This window comes from Rousettus aegyptiacus, unplaced genomic scaffold (genome assembly GCF_014176215.1).
Source record: "Rousettus aegyptiacus isolate mRouAeg1 unplaced genomic scaffold, mRouAeg1.p scaffold_m13_p_9, whole genome shotgun sequence".
NCBI classification, from domain to species: domain Eukaryota; kingdom Metazoa; phylum Chordata; class Mammalia; order Chiroptera; family Pteropodidae; genus Rousettus; species Rousettus aegyptiacus.
This window is the reverse complement of record NW_023416312.1, coordinates 4946251-4960003: the sequence shown is the minus strand read 5'-3', so window position 1 is coordinate 4960003 and position 13753 is coordinate 4946251. Positions and strand designations below refer to the sequence as shown.

At 41.8% G+C, this 13753-nt stretch overlaps 1 protein-coding gene across 9 annotated transcripts in view; it reads left to right on the top strand.

Moving 5' to 3' along the window:
- CTPS2 (CTP synthase 2) overlaps positions 1 to 13753 on the top strand; it is an 87224-nt gene that overhangs the window by 52606 nt on the left and 20865 nt on the right. For all 9 annotated transcript variants that reach the window (XM_016118707.2, XM_036226609.1, XM_036226608.1 and 6 more), the window contains 2 exons: positions 2502 to 2598; positions 12081 to 12136. In XM_016118707.2, the coding sequence (XP_015974193.2) occupies positions 2502 to 2598; positions 12081 to 12136 (153 nt within the window). The remainder of the gene's footprint in view (positions 1 to 2501; positions 2599 to 12080; positions 12137 to 13753) is intronic.

Here is a 13753-nt window from a genome sequence, read left to right as displayed (position 1 = left end):
GCTGGGGCAGCCCGTGTGCCCACTGCATATTCCTTCTCTTCCCCTGCCCCAATTTAATTTTGAAACTATTTTCTGATCTCGAGGTGTTTGTCAGGTTCATCTCAAGTAAGTGATAAATCAGGCTTGCCGTTCTTAGTTGAGTCATTTGACTCCGTTCTCAGTGGTTCACATTAGAACATTTCTCGAATGAATACCAAACATGCCAATAATTGAACAAAACTACGTTAAAAGACTTCTTCTGGGTACATGGACCCAATACAGTAAGCAAGAGTGGACTGGAGGATCACAGTACGCTGAGAAGGAGAAAGCAGGGGAGCTTATTGCTGTGATATTCCTAGATAATTTAGATTATCTTAAACAGAAGTAGAAATCGAGGCTGTGAATAAAATTAGGACTTCTTACGAGTCTGTGGCAGATAGCGCAGTCTTAAATGCCCTTTCCTTGAAAATACATACGGTGTGGGCATTTGCAAACTGGAAGCGAATGCCCTCTGTCACCTCACTCTGGTAATACTTAATCTGGGCATAATTAGCTAACCAAAGAAGATAAGAAAGAGATGCCAAGGCCAAAAGCACTTAGAACCGAGCACGCCATCCAGCAAGGGGTACAATCAAGTTATTTCTCCACCCCCTCTCCTCTGTGACTCTTAGACCAGTCTTGGGACACAGGGTTCAGATGGCTTGGAAAATTCTTCTAGGGCACTGATAAGATCAAACAAGGTCCTGGAAAATTATTATCTCAGGGAATTGCAGTTGTCAGGGCTTCCTGTAGAGTAATAATATGTGGTAGTTAAGGTATGGAAAAGAAAAAACAGCAGAAAGACAGATTTTATGAGAGGAAAACCTGAACATTCCATTAGAACAGTTCGACTCACCCAACCGTAGTCTATTTTAACAACTTAAATAGATGATGGGAGGAAGGTAGAAAAGGGTGAAGGGGGTCAAGTATATGGTGACAGAAGATTTAACTTTGGGCAGTGAGCACATACTGCACTACACGGATGATGCATTATAGAATTGTACACTTGAAACCTATATAATCTTACTAACCGATGTCACCCCAATAAATTCAATAAGATTTAAAAACATGGGTGAAGCAAAATCATGAGATTGTAGGGAACCAAACTGAGAAAATAGAGCAGTAAGTAACAGGAACAAGCTTTTCATAAAAATCACATGTCTCTGAATTTCTGTGAAGTAATCATCAAAATAAATCTGACATGATTTAGTGTGAGTTCATTCGTTCATGCATGCATTCGTTCACTGCGTACCATATGCGAATTCCGTATGTGTGAGGGGCCGAGAATGCAGAAGTAAAGGAAGGCAACACAGCCCCAGCTCTTAAAGATTCACAGTCTAGCACACAGAGCATTCTGCAGACACAAACGGAGGGAAGCGCGCCGATGGGGACGGCTTAGGCAGAGGGCCCTGACTGGGCTGCGGCGCTGGGGGTTGTCGGCTCCCATAGAAGCTCATATCAGATAGTTGAGCTAAGATTTCAAGGTCAAGGATGGTGTAATTTAGGAAAAGAGCGTAGGGGAATGGGAGAAGATGTTCTAGACAGAGGAGATAGCCCGTGCCAAGTCCCCGTAGTGGGAGAAAAGAGGAAGCACTTGAGGAGCTGGAGGATGGTCACAGTGAGCAGAGGTCAGGGTCACTGAGGGGAAAGTCACGGAAGGCGAGGCTGGAGGGCTAGGTTGGGCCGATACCAGGCGGTCAAGGATTTCAAGCGGGAGAACTAGACAACCACTCTGCCTGCAGCACGCAGGGTGGACTAGGCCTTGTGCATGCGGGGTAGCCAGTCAGTAAGCTCTGACTGGGGTGCGGGTGACGATGGCCCGTGGTTTGGGTGGTGCTCGCAGCTGCGGATGGATGCAGGCATCCCGGAGGGGATATATGGATGGGACCTGACAGATTGGATATAAAGGATGAAGAAGAAGGAGAGATCCACAGTGGTGCTTAGATTTCTAACCTATATATAGAATGTGCTAGGATGAATGATATTATCTTCTTTTTTGATTTTAAGAATCTTTCTAATGGTTTTCTACAAATGAGTACTTTTGGTATTCTTTTCCACAAAGATTGACAGGTTTGCTTATGGAGAGTCTTTAGGGAGCGAAGTGGCCAGAGGGAGAGGGCGGCTATTATGGGAGGGACGTGAATACAAAAGTGGGAGGCCCCAGACGCCCAGAGCTCGAAGTGTGAACATTGCCCAGAACTGACAGGTTGAGTTCTGACAGAAGGAAGGTCATCAAGACGCCTCTGATGAATTTTTTACAAGTGATTTGAATGAAAGATGAGAAGCAGAGACAAAAAGGAAATATACTATGAGGCTTGTAGAGAGTATGACCGTATTCGAATAGGAAAACTGGAAGGAATATCAGATTTTATTGTTTATGGAACATCCTTACCCAATGATCCTTCCTCTAAAAGCAAAGCTTGAAATTGGAGAAACGATATCTTTACGAGTTGACAAAACCAGATTTGTTTTTGTTTTCTAAGGTGATTGATATGCCGGAACACAACCCTGGCAATTTGGGAGGAACGATGAGGCTGGGAATAAGAAGAACTGTTTTCAAAACTGAAAATTCAATCTTAAGTAAGTTTCTCAGATCGTTTGTTTTATAAGACTTCCGGTGTCATTTGCTTTGCCCCCCCCACCTCTCCCGCTTCCCTTCCAGCAGCCTCAGGGGCTCCGACTTCCTCTCACCTGTCCCCTCCCCCACCCGCAAACGTGTCTGCTCCTCCTGCCTTCCCATTCTTTTCCCCGGAAGGGTCGGCAGGACCCACGTGAACACCCCTTCTTATATGATCTCCCCGATGCCCTATCCAGTGCTCTGGGGATGTCCTCCCTTGGAGAGAGCCCTGATCCCCACTCAGTTCTTTTGAATCCACTGTTCTCGCCACTACATTTAAACTCCATGTTTAAGTATTTCACGTCTGCTTGGTTTTAGACACTAACTTAGGAACTTCTTGAGGAAGAGGGCAGTTGTGTCTCAGGAGGCTATTTCTCCGTCCCCCCAGTAGCTCCAGTGTGGGGAGAGGAAAATATCATGCGCTCATATTTACTGATCTTCTCCTCCCCATAAGATTGTTCTAAATTCTGAGGAATTTTGCCCCAACATTTAACATACCCCATGAGAACAACTTAATGTAAAAAAAACCCCAAAGCCCCTAATTCAATTTAGTAAATATATCTTGAGTGCCTACTCTGTGCCATACGCACCGTGAGAGATTCTGCCCGTGCAGTAGTGACCAGGACAGATACTAGTCCTGCCCTTCCATGGCCTCGAAACAACTAGAAAGAAAGGCATGAAAGGGGGCATGCGTGCTGATAGAAGGGCCAACTGCAGAGGAGGGAGCCCAGGTCCCTGGGGCAGCCAGCCTCGCTCCCAGGAAGTTATAAGAATGCCTGAGAAAAATGCCTTCTTACCTCAAAGAAGAATAAGACCAGAAATATGAGTTTCTCCTTTAAGGATGATAAACAGCTTCTAAGGAATATAAAGCTTCCTATCAAGAATGAAATTGAAAAAGGAGAAGTTTCAAAGTCCACACATTTCCCTACTTTCTCTGGATAAGAAACCGTTAAAAGAAAAAAAACACCGTTCTCTAAGTGACTGTTTTCTTTATAAGATTTTTTCTCTCTTTGTGGCTATTAGCATCGATTCTTTGGCTTTCAGATGTTTTCAAATACTTTGAAATTGTGTTCAAATGATTGCCTAAGCGACAAAATATAGAAATTTAGTTTTGAAATTACATCTGCTATAAAAGATTCAGTGATAATTGTACTAACCTTTTTTTTTAAAGCACGTGTTTAATATACTTACGATTTTTGTTTTGATGGAAATAAGATGGATTCAGGATTTGATTTTCTTTACAGTAGCCATAAAAGTAATGTTGATGATTTTTATGAATTTTACATATAACATCAAAGCTTGTTACTTAATGTCTTTTGCCTACCTGGAAAAAAAAATTTTAAACAGCTTTATCGAGATATAATTTACATCCCATTCAATTCATCTGTCAAAAGTGTACAATTTACTATTTCGTAATGATTTCACAGAGTTGTGTAACTATCACCACAGTCAATATTTGAACATTTTTACCACTTCAAAAAGAAACATGTTCCCTCTTTAGCTATCAACACTACTTCTCCAGCCCTAAGTTAATCTACTAACCATCTCTATAGATTTGCCTCTTCTGGACATTTCATAGAAATGGAACCGTATGACATGTGGTTTTCTGTTTGGCCGCTTCCATTCAGCATAATGTTTTGTTTGTTTTTTAGCATAATGTTTTTAAGGTACATCCACACTGTAACATGTATCAGTCCTTCTTTCCCTTTTATGTCTGAATAATATTCTACTGTATGGCTGTATCACATTGTTGAGACTTTCTTCAGTTGATAGACATTTGGGTTGTTTCCAGGTCTACCTTAAACTGAAATTATGCTTCACAGTTTGCAAAAAGCATGTGAATATACAAACCTAGGGTCCCCAGCAGGCATAAGGTTTTGCCCTCCCACCTGTGTGAGGTCTTCCAGAGGTCTCCCCAAAACGTAGTGTGATAGGTAAGAGATAAGCATGTGACCACTACGCATGGCTCCACAGTGTTTTGTGGGCGTTTTTTCCTAGTTGGCATATTTCTTTTGTGGGAGCTTATCTTTTTCCCAAGCCAACACACTTTTGTAGGACATTTTTTCCTCTAGTCAGCCCATTTATTTTATAGACTTTTTTTTTTTCCTAGTCAGCACATTTCTGCAGGAATAATAAGAACAAAATACATTTGGCCACATTGCCAAATAACATCGTTTTGATGAAAAGCATTTTGATGCTATTCATTCTTTATTTATATTTGATTTATAGGCCAGCGATTGCAATGCACTGGATTAAATAGAAAAACAGGAAAGTAAAGAGGTGTTTTTTTGTTGTTGTTGTTGTTTTGTTTTAGTTTTTTAGTCAAAGAGAGAGCTTCGAAATAGGGCCAAAGCCTAAAGGTATCAATAGACACAATGGCTGGATTACTAGAGCAATCATAATTTTTATATTTATCAAGAACAATTCCTCTTTTCTTCTTAGTTACCTGTTAGTTACTTAAGGTTTATGGAAACTATGAATTTGAATTTTCTTTTTTTTAACCACTTTATCGAGAAAGGGTTGACATACAAAAAGCTGTACATAGTTAATGTTTATACAACTCTTGTTGAATTAGAGTTTTCTGAAGTGGAAATTATGGTATAAACTGATTTGGACAAAAGTACCGTTGATCGTTTGCTCTATTTATAGGAAATGTGTTCACAGAGGCTCACTCTCATGTTCTGTGTGTGTGTTGTCTTGGTTTGCAAAGGATTTTTCTTATAAGAGGACTAATCGTGTGTATGGAATTGTCAAAACTGGTTCAAGGGTCTTTAGAAATAAGGTATTTTTCCAAACCGTGTATCTCTAACCTTTCTCCTAAGTATTAATTGCATATTCATGATATTTTCCAAACTTTATACAGTCTTTTATTGTATCGAGACTTTTTCATATATCTAGTGTTCATGTGTATTATTTGGGCATGTCATTTTTAATTGAGTTAAGGAACTATAATATACTGATTCTTTTCTTACTGTTAAAAATTTCAAGTTGTTCCTTGCATTTTGTTAGAAAAACACTGATGGGAACATCTTGACACAGTGTTTATGCACTTTTAATTATTTCCTTAGCATAGATTTTTAGGAGTTGGAGCATTAGGTCAGAGGGTATGAACCATTACCCTTTGAATTATGACTAATAATTCTGCCAGATTGTTTGAAAAAAGGGGTGAACCAGTTCCTAATGATGTTAACTGTACTGCATGTAGTATTCTTTCTTTCTCTCGTCTTTTTGCTGGTATATTTATTATTTTTCTTGCTCCATCATTCTCAGTTTGAAAAAAACAGCAACAACAACACGTTTTATCTGGGAATGTAGTTGTTAGGACTTTTCTCCTTATAGTGACGCCTTTACTTGGTCTATTAACTCATTGGACGACTTTTAAAAAGTGAGGAGAAATGGTGCAGAGCAGGTGCTTTGAAGAGAAATCTAGAATGAGGCGTGTGGCTAGAGATGGAGGGGGTCAGGCTCAGGTAACAGGGGAACCAGAGAAAGCGCCGAGGAACTTTGTTATAAAAAGGTTTTAAGACTCCAAAAGTAAACTTTTTCGCTTTGCCTGTGACTCAGCTGAGCATGAGAGATGGGAAGATAATAAAGTTCCAAGCAATTTAGAGAAGGTTCAGAGCTCTTCAGGGGACAGCTGGAAACTTGTTTGATGTGTTTGCAAAATATTCCAAGCCCCAGGGTTAAAGGTTTGGACAGGTCCCAGACCTGTTGCCGAGACTCGCCCTGGCTTGGAAGCAGGTCTCTGTCCACGCCGAGTGTGGTTTTCAAAACCAAAATGTCACCAGTGGAAAAGAATATGTGTTTCAGACCAATGAGGTCACATGTTTGAATAGGGGACATTCTGGTGTATGTGCGCTGGTACTAAACTCAATTTAAAGCAGTCCCAATCGGACATGCAATTGTGTAACTCTGTCCTCCAAATCAGCGCCCAGATGGTCAGGGAACCCTCATCTTTAGAAACGGGGGGATGCGCAGGGGTGGAAAGGTGACGAGGAGGCCTGGGCGAAAGGGCCACCCCCTGAGTGCCGTGCTGGGCCTGGGGGATTGTTAGAAGTGAGTGGAGGCCAGCGGCAAATGCAGCCACACGACATATTGGAAGGAATCAGGAGCCCCCTGCAGTGCAGCCAATGCAGCTGGAGACCAGGTCCTGGTGATGGCCCATTCAGAGTTCTGAGGTGACCCTCATCCTTAGGGCAGATGACACCTGGACAGTGCCACTTGACTTGAAGCTGACGGACATCAGCTGACAAAGGAGGCCATGGAGAACTCCTCTGGGTGATGCCTTAGACCAGGGGGCAGAGTCTAGGGTGCAGGACACCAGCGAAGCCAGCTGGACATGGCAGGTGGAAGTTGAGTGCTTTAGGAAAAGACTTCATTCCTTTAGGGGACCTTCTCGGCGTTTTCTCATAATACAGAGAAGGACTTGGCTAAACGCTTGGTTCTGCTTTATTATCAGAGAAAAGGTTTCTGTTCCGAGAAAACAGAGGCAGGAGGCTAATTAGGAAGGTATCGAGCGAACCCCAGTCTTAAGAATCTGGGTAAAATTCATGGCGATGGAAATGCAGAGTGGTTCAATCTTGAATTGAAAAGAACTGGAAGAAATGGGGAAAAGGAGAGACAAATTTTCAGGGGCTGGAAAACTTGCTTTTGCTTTCTTATCTCTTATCAAAGCATTGCTAGAGAAAAACAGCTTCTAGTTTCTGGTGTGGTTACATTCTTAGGAAGTTTGAGGGAAAAAAAAAAAACCATACCGCAAAAAATTCTTAGCAGGGTAATGAGATGATTTACAAAACAGTTTAAAAGAGGTTGTCAAGAATTTCGAGATGCTGAAAGTCCATGCTACGGGTAACTTGTTGTGCTGAGACACAAATTTAAAAGGAGTGTGCCACCCAGCAAGCCTTCCACACTGTAAGATGCCTCCCCTGCCTTGTCCTGCCTTTTGCTGGGAAAACTGTGCGGTGATGTGCATTTGTTAATATGGGGATTCATGGGTCTGAGCCATAGCTCCTTTAATCATACGCACATAAGATGGCATTTATGTCCCGCTTACTAGACTGACACTGTCCTGAGCACTTCACCCAGGGGAACCAGTGGAGTGCTTAACAGCCCGGCCCCTGGAGCCACACTCCCCATCAGAGGCCCCTCTAGCCCTAACTCTGCTGGCCGTGTAGCTCCTTACCCCGCTATGCTGTGGTTTCTGCACCTGTAAAACGAACATCAGAATAGCACCTGCCTCGTGGGATTCCTGTAAGGGTGAAATCAGCCATACACACGGGTCCTTAGGACAGTGCCTGCCACAGCAAAAAGTGCTACTCAGGTGTGGCTGTTAGGATCGTAAGTGTGAAGGGTTTATATCGATCTGTCACTCTCTCAAAGCTTGAGATAAACTTCAGTTAGTGGCCTAGTATTGAGAAGAATACAGAAAACCTAAGAAAAGAGATGTTAAAAATGGGATAAGAATACTATATGGCGGGAGGAGAGAGATACAAACCAGGAAAAAGAATGTAACACTGCAATGTAGAGTTAAACGCAAGGACTAGCATTTTTAAAATAGAAAATTAGCATTTTTATACTAGAAAAGCAGATCATGAAAAATAAAATTAGGGAAAGGGGAGGAGTTTAGATACTTAAATGAAGTGAGATGTTTTATAAAAATTAAAGGAATGATAAACTAAAATCCAAAAATACATGGACAATGGACTAGTGGTTACCAGAGGGTATGGGGGAGGGAGAAGGTAAACAGGGGGAAGATTTTTAAAAATCATTTCTTCAATTAAAAAAATTTTTTAAATAAAAAAAAAAATCCAAAAGTAATAAATGAAAAAGGAGAGAGAAAGTGGCCGGCCTCGACTGTGCTTTTTGTAAGCATCTGTAATTAAGATACTTAGTGTATCATTTCAATATCACTCTTAGCACTCCTGGGACCCAACTGCATTTCGTGTGACAGAAAGGAAGCTTAGCAAGGTTAAGTCACCTGATAGAAAGTCGCTGAGCTGATAGCAGAGCCTGAACTCTCAACCACCTTGCAATACCAAATGACCGGGCCTTAATCAAAGACGGGATGGCGAAACCCAAGCAACTCCCAGGGCTGAAAGCCTCGTAGTGCTGAGAGCCTTGTTTCAAGAGGAGTGTCTGTGAGAGGGAGAGCAGGGGATGCGAAAACCGAAGGCCCCCTACCCCTGGCCTCTGAAAGCCAGTCACAAACCATGTGCGTGGCTGGAAATGGGACGCGTACTGAATCAACATTGGACTGAGCAGCTGGGCCAGTCTGGCCCCAGGGCCAGATAGGGAATGTAAACGAGTCAAACAACCAGGTGTGAGAAACAGCACAGCTTAAGCTCAACGATCAGTGGCAGCTACACTCAGGGTTAGAGAGGCAGTAGGGAGTGGTGAGGACTGGGGCAAATCGACAAGCACTCGCCTCGTCAAAGGAATAACTGCTACAGCTGAAGTTGCATGAAGAACTGTGGGCTTCACTATTACCATTCTTCCCCATTTTCAAGAGAATTTGTGAATTGAGAATTTTATGAGAGAGCTTCTGATTTTTAAATATTGGCAACTTATTAAAAAATTTAAAACGTGTATCTGCCAACACTACGCCAGCCAGATATACCAATTATCTGTCCCCTGGGGAGCCTTGTGGGATCACATCATCTGCCATGGGCATTAGGATTGCTTCCACCTTTTAGCTTATATAGCTTTTCTTTTGGTGAGGAGAAGCTTCGGCTCCGAAAAGGAGAGAGAAATAAATCAGATTCAGTTGCTAGGATTACTGACACAAAGGTGGGTGTGGGCAGGACGATTAATGGGTTAAAAATATATATGAGACAGAATCTACCCAGTAGCAAATTCGAGGAGTAGATGGCGTAATTTTGCAAAGTGTTTTTGTTTCTGACGACCCCACCATACACATTATTGGGGTCCCGCTGCCTACATTGGAAGTATTTCATAGGTCTTAAGACTTCCATCAGTTTTCTTTCTCCAAACCTTTGCTAACTCTTGCTTTGTACGTGAACATTGAGCTTATGTGCAGTTAATGTCTGTTGTGTTTTATCTCCAAAAAGACTGGGACAGAAAGGAAGACTGTCATTTGGTGGTTCTTGAGGATTTCCCGTGCCTGGGCTCATCGCATGGCAGGGGTACCCAATACATCCATCCAGAGAACCGCTCATAACGACATCGGATATCTACTGCTCAGTCTTTGCACTCCGCACCTAGATTCATTCTATGTTCAGCACCTCGCCTTGCCAGCCGTTGTCCTCCTATAACACTTTTGGTGACTGTGGATTAGTGGTTCCTAATCGGGAATGCATGGGCAGTCACTCATGGTACCCACGCGCCTGGGTACTCCCCTGAGAGTTACCAAATCAGAATCCCTGGTGCCAGCACCCTGGAGTGAGCATTCTTAGTTTTATTTTGTTTCGAAGGTGTTTTCAAATCAAATCAAACTGGTAACATTCTGAGCTAATTCTCAACATAGTAAAGGAAATTTTAATTATTTTCTTTTTTCATGGATATGGCAATGGATTAATTTTGTAAATTCATTCTTGACAGGTGATCAAGATGGATTTTGAATGCACAAAATAACGTTTCCAAAGTTCCGAAAACATGTTTCATCATGTACCATGTACATTTCATATCCATCTATATCTATCTATATACATGTATATATTATTCTTCATTCATTCAGCAAATGTTGATTGAGTACCTGCTTATGTGCCTTATGTGCTAGGCACTGATCTCAAGAGTTGAGGGGACGGGTCCCTATCATGTCTGTTATCTTGTCGCATTTCTGTTCTAACTTCTGTTCTTCCTATTTGGATTTCTGGTCTAGAGATGACAATAGGAACCTCATGGTTTACATACTATTCTAGTGCTTCACATATTTTGATTGATTTAGTCCACCCAACAATCTTAGGAAGCAGAGACTGTCATAATCCCCATTTTACAGACAAGGAAGCCAACGCGGACAATTGCAATATTTTACCCAAGACACACATACGTCCATTAAATGGTGTAATGGAATTCAAAGCCAGGCAGTCTGGCTCCAGAGCCACTGTGCCTCCCCGCTCTGCCTTTCACCTGAGAGATCTCAGCAAATGCAAAGCTGGCCATAGGCCCGGCAACAGGCACAGGCCATGCACTTTCAAAGTTCACGTTATATCCTACTAGGATGACTTGAAGATGTAATTCCTTCTATCTTAATTTCTAGAGTTTTGCCATTTTCTTTACCATCTCTGATAATACTGGCAGGCTTTATTACTAGATTTGGCAAGTCATCTGTCGTAATGAAGGAAGAAGAGAAGAGATTTTGGACTATAGGAGGTAAAGACCAGTCACAAAGTCAGAGGTCATAAAGGGATCAGAATCCTCTCAAAGTTAGGTCCAGATCTTTCCACTGCTTTTCATTCTAATTTCCTAAAGATATATGCTTCCATTTTTTTTTTCAACTGGGAATTTATCTGCTTTCTTTTTTCTTTCATTTTTCCTTTAATTTTTATGAACTAATATTTTGAGTACCAACATTCTGTCTTGAATAACGGCATGTTGGTGTTCTCTCAAAGGAGCTCCCTATCCTGACTATTCCTGTTTTTTTTTGTTTGTTTGTTTTTTGTTTTCCTAAAACGCATATCCTAGATACTTACTGTCATTAACATCACCCCTGGGGAGCTCAGTCAATACGGACAGAACTGCAAATAGAAGTTCAGCCATGGTAATTGGTCATATTGAGTCATAAGGAAATACAAAATCTATTTGCATTTTCTTCATCCAAGTCAAAAGCTCAAACTAGATATTGGCATATTTGGTCTCTCTTAGCGTAAACATCCTGTTCCACAGCCTCACGACATCTTGGAGAGTCTGACAATCCCCCGCCTGTTGAACTGAGCGTTCCTCCTGTTTCTGTTGGGGTTTGACGATGTGTTCCAGCATTGCTGGCAGGTCTTCTGGCCCCTTGGCTGTTGGCCCCTCCAACTGCTCCAGTGCTGTCGCCCAATTGGCGCCTGGGCCATCCTGCTTCTCCACCTGCTCCTGTGGGGCCTGTTTCTGAGAGGCATCTGGTGACAGATCCCACTTCTATCCACCTGACACTGTAGTCTTTGGCCATCCCACTGATCACTACGCCCATTGCCAAATAAGTCATGCCCAAGATACTGTCCTGGGTTGCAGCGTGTGCGGCGACATGGGCATGTATAAGAAGCCCCACATGCTACTCAGCCACGTGCTCCTGGTTAAGAGTCTTGGTATACTTGAAAAGTGCTTCAGGGTTTCAAGGAAGCTATTGCTGTCCTATATCATAAGAAAAGAAACCTAGATTCCTATCTGAAGTCTTGTTCATTTTGGGGCCCCTGACAGAGATCAGAGACTTCTCCCACACACATGCCATGGGTGTAGTTCCAAAGCTGATCATGTCAATATTAATTTCACTCTCTTATCTTTACAGGGAAACTGTATGGTGATGTTCCTTTCGTAGACGAAAGACACAGACATCGGTATGAGGTACGCTTTCCCACTGAGTCACCGTGGAATATAAATGCTTAACGCGAGGAAGCCCAGCGATTACAAACGGGCCTCTGGGAAAAATGGGGGAGATGGAGTCCCATGTACTATGTGGGGATGGACTACATGCCAGACAGAACAAGCCCAGGGTTTTGTTTTGAGGGAGGACCAGTGAGAATTGATGCTGGGTAGGCCACCAACAGTGTCACTACAATTAGGGAAAATAATTTGCTGAGTGTAGGCCATTTTTAGTTGTATTTCCATTGGGAACTGGCCCATTAGTTTTCGTTGGGACAGAAACTATTGATCTGCTTTGTCTAAGTGGTAGCTACAAGGTGTAAGAACTGCTATGTACACGATAGTTTGCCCATTCATTCCTTCGTACTTGTTTTACACCTGATAAGCACTGGAGATGAAAGAAGCAAAGAAATGTATGCTGTCCTTCCCGTTAGGGAGCTTACATTCTAATTGGAGAGGACAAAAATAAGATAAATCAAAATAATTACAGATTAAATCATGTATTAGACAAAGTACTTGTATCTAGACTATATAAAGAATTCTTACAACAGAATAATAAATAATGGCAAAGGATGTGAATAAATACTTCTCCAATAAGAGATATGCAAATGGTCAATCAGGAAACAAAACGTTGCTCAACATCATTCATCATCAGGGAATCAAAACCTCAAAGAGATACCACTTCACATCCACTAGGATGGCCATAATCAAAAGATGGATGATAACCAGTGTTGATCAGGATGCACAGTAGTTCGAAGCTCCGACAGTGCTGGTAGGCATGTAAAGTGGTGAAGCCACTTTGGAAAATTATCTGGCAGTTCCTCGAAAGTTTAAACACAGAATGACCACGTGACCCAGTAATTCCATCTCTAGGTATATACCCAAGAGAAGTGAAAATATATGTGCACACAACTTATAAACAAGTGGTCATAGTGGCATTATTCATAATAGCCAAAAAAGTAGAAATGATCCAAAGGCCCATCAACTAATATATGAAAAATAAAATGTGATATATCCACACAATGGAATCTTATTTGACAATAAAAAGAAATGAAATATTGGCATATGCAACAATATAAATTAACCTAGAAAACGTTATGCTAAGTGAAAGAAGACAGTCACATACTTACTATATGATTCCATTAACAGGAAGTGCCCAGAATAAGCAAAGCTAACAAGATAGAATGTTGACTGGTGGTTGCTAGGGCTCAGGTGGGGTTCAGGAGGGGAGTTGGGGGAGTGATGGTTAGAGGGTAACAGGGTGTAGTTTTGGGTTGATTGTGGCAACAGTTGAAATCCTATGTGAATATACTAAAAACAATAGAGTTGTACACTTTCAGTGGGTGAAGTATCTGGTATATGAATTATATCTCAATAAAGCTTTTAAAAAAGGAAAGAGTTACAAATTATGAAAACTAGCCTAATGTTAAAAAAAAAAAAAACATTCGTGGTTAAGATTGAACAGGACAATTGGGAACCCACTTTGATTTTAGGTGAGAAAGTGCTTTCTGTGAAGGGGAGGCTGAAAAGTTTGAGGAAAAGCTAGCAATGAGATAAGAGAGAAGGGACCGTGAGCCAGGTCATCAAGTTGTCTATAAC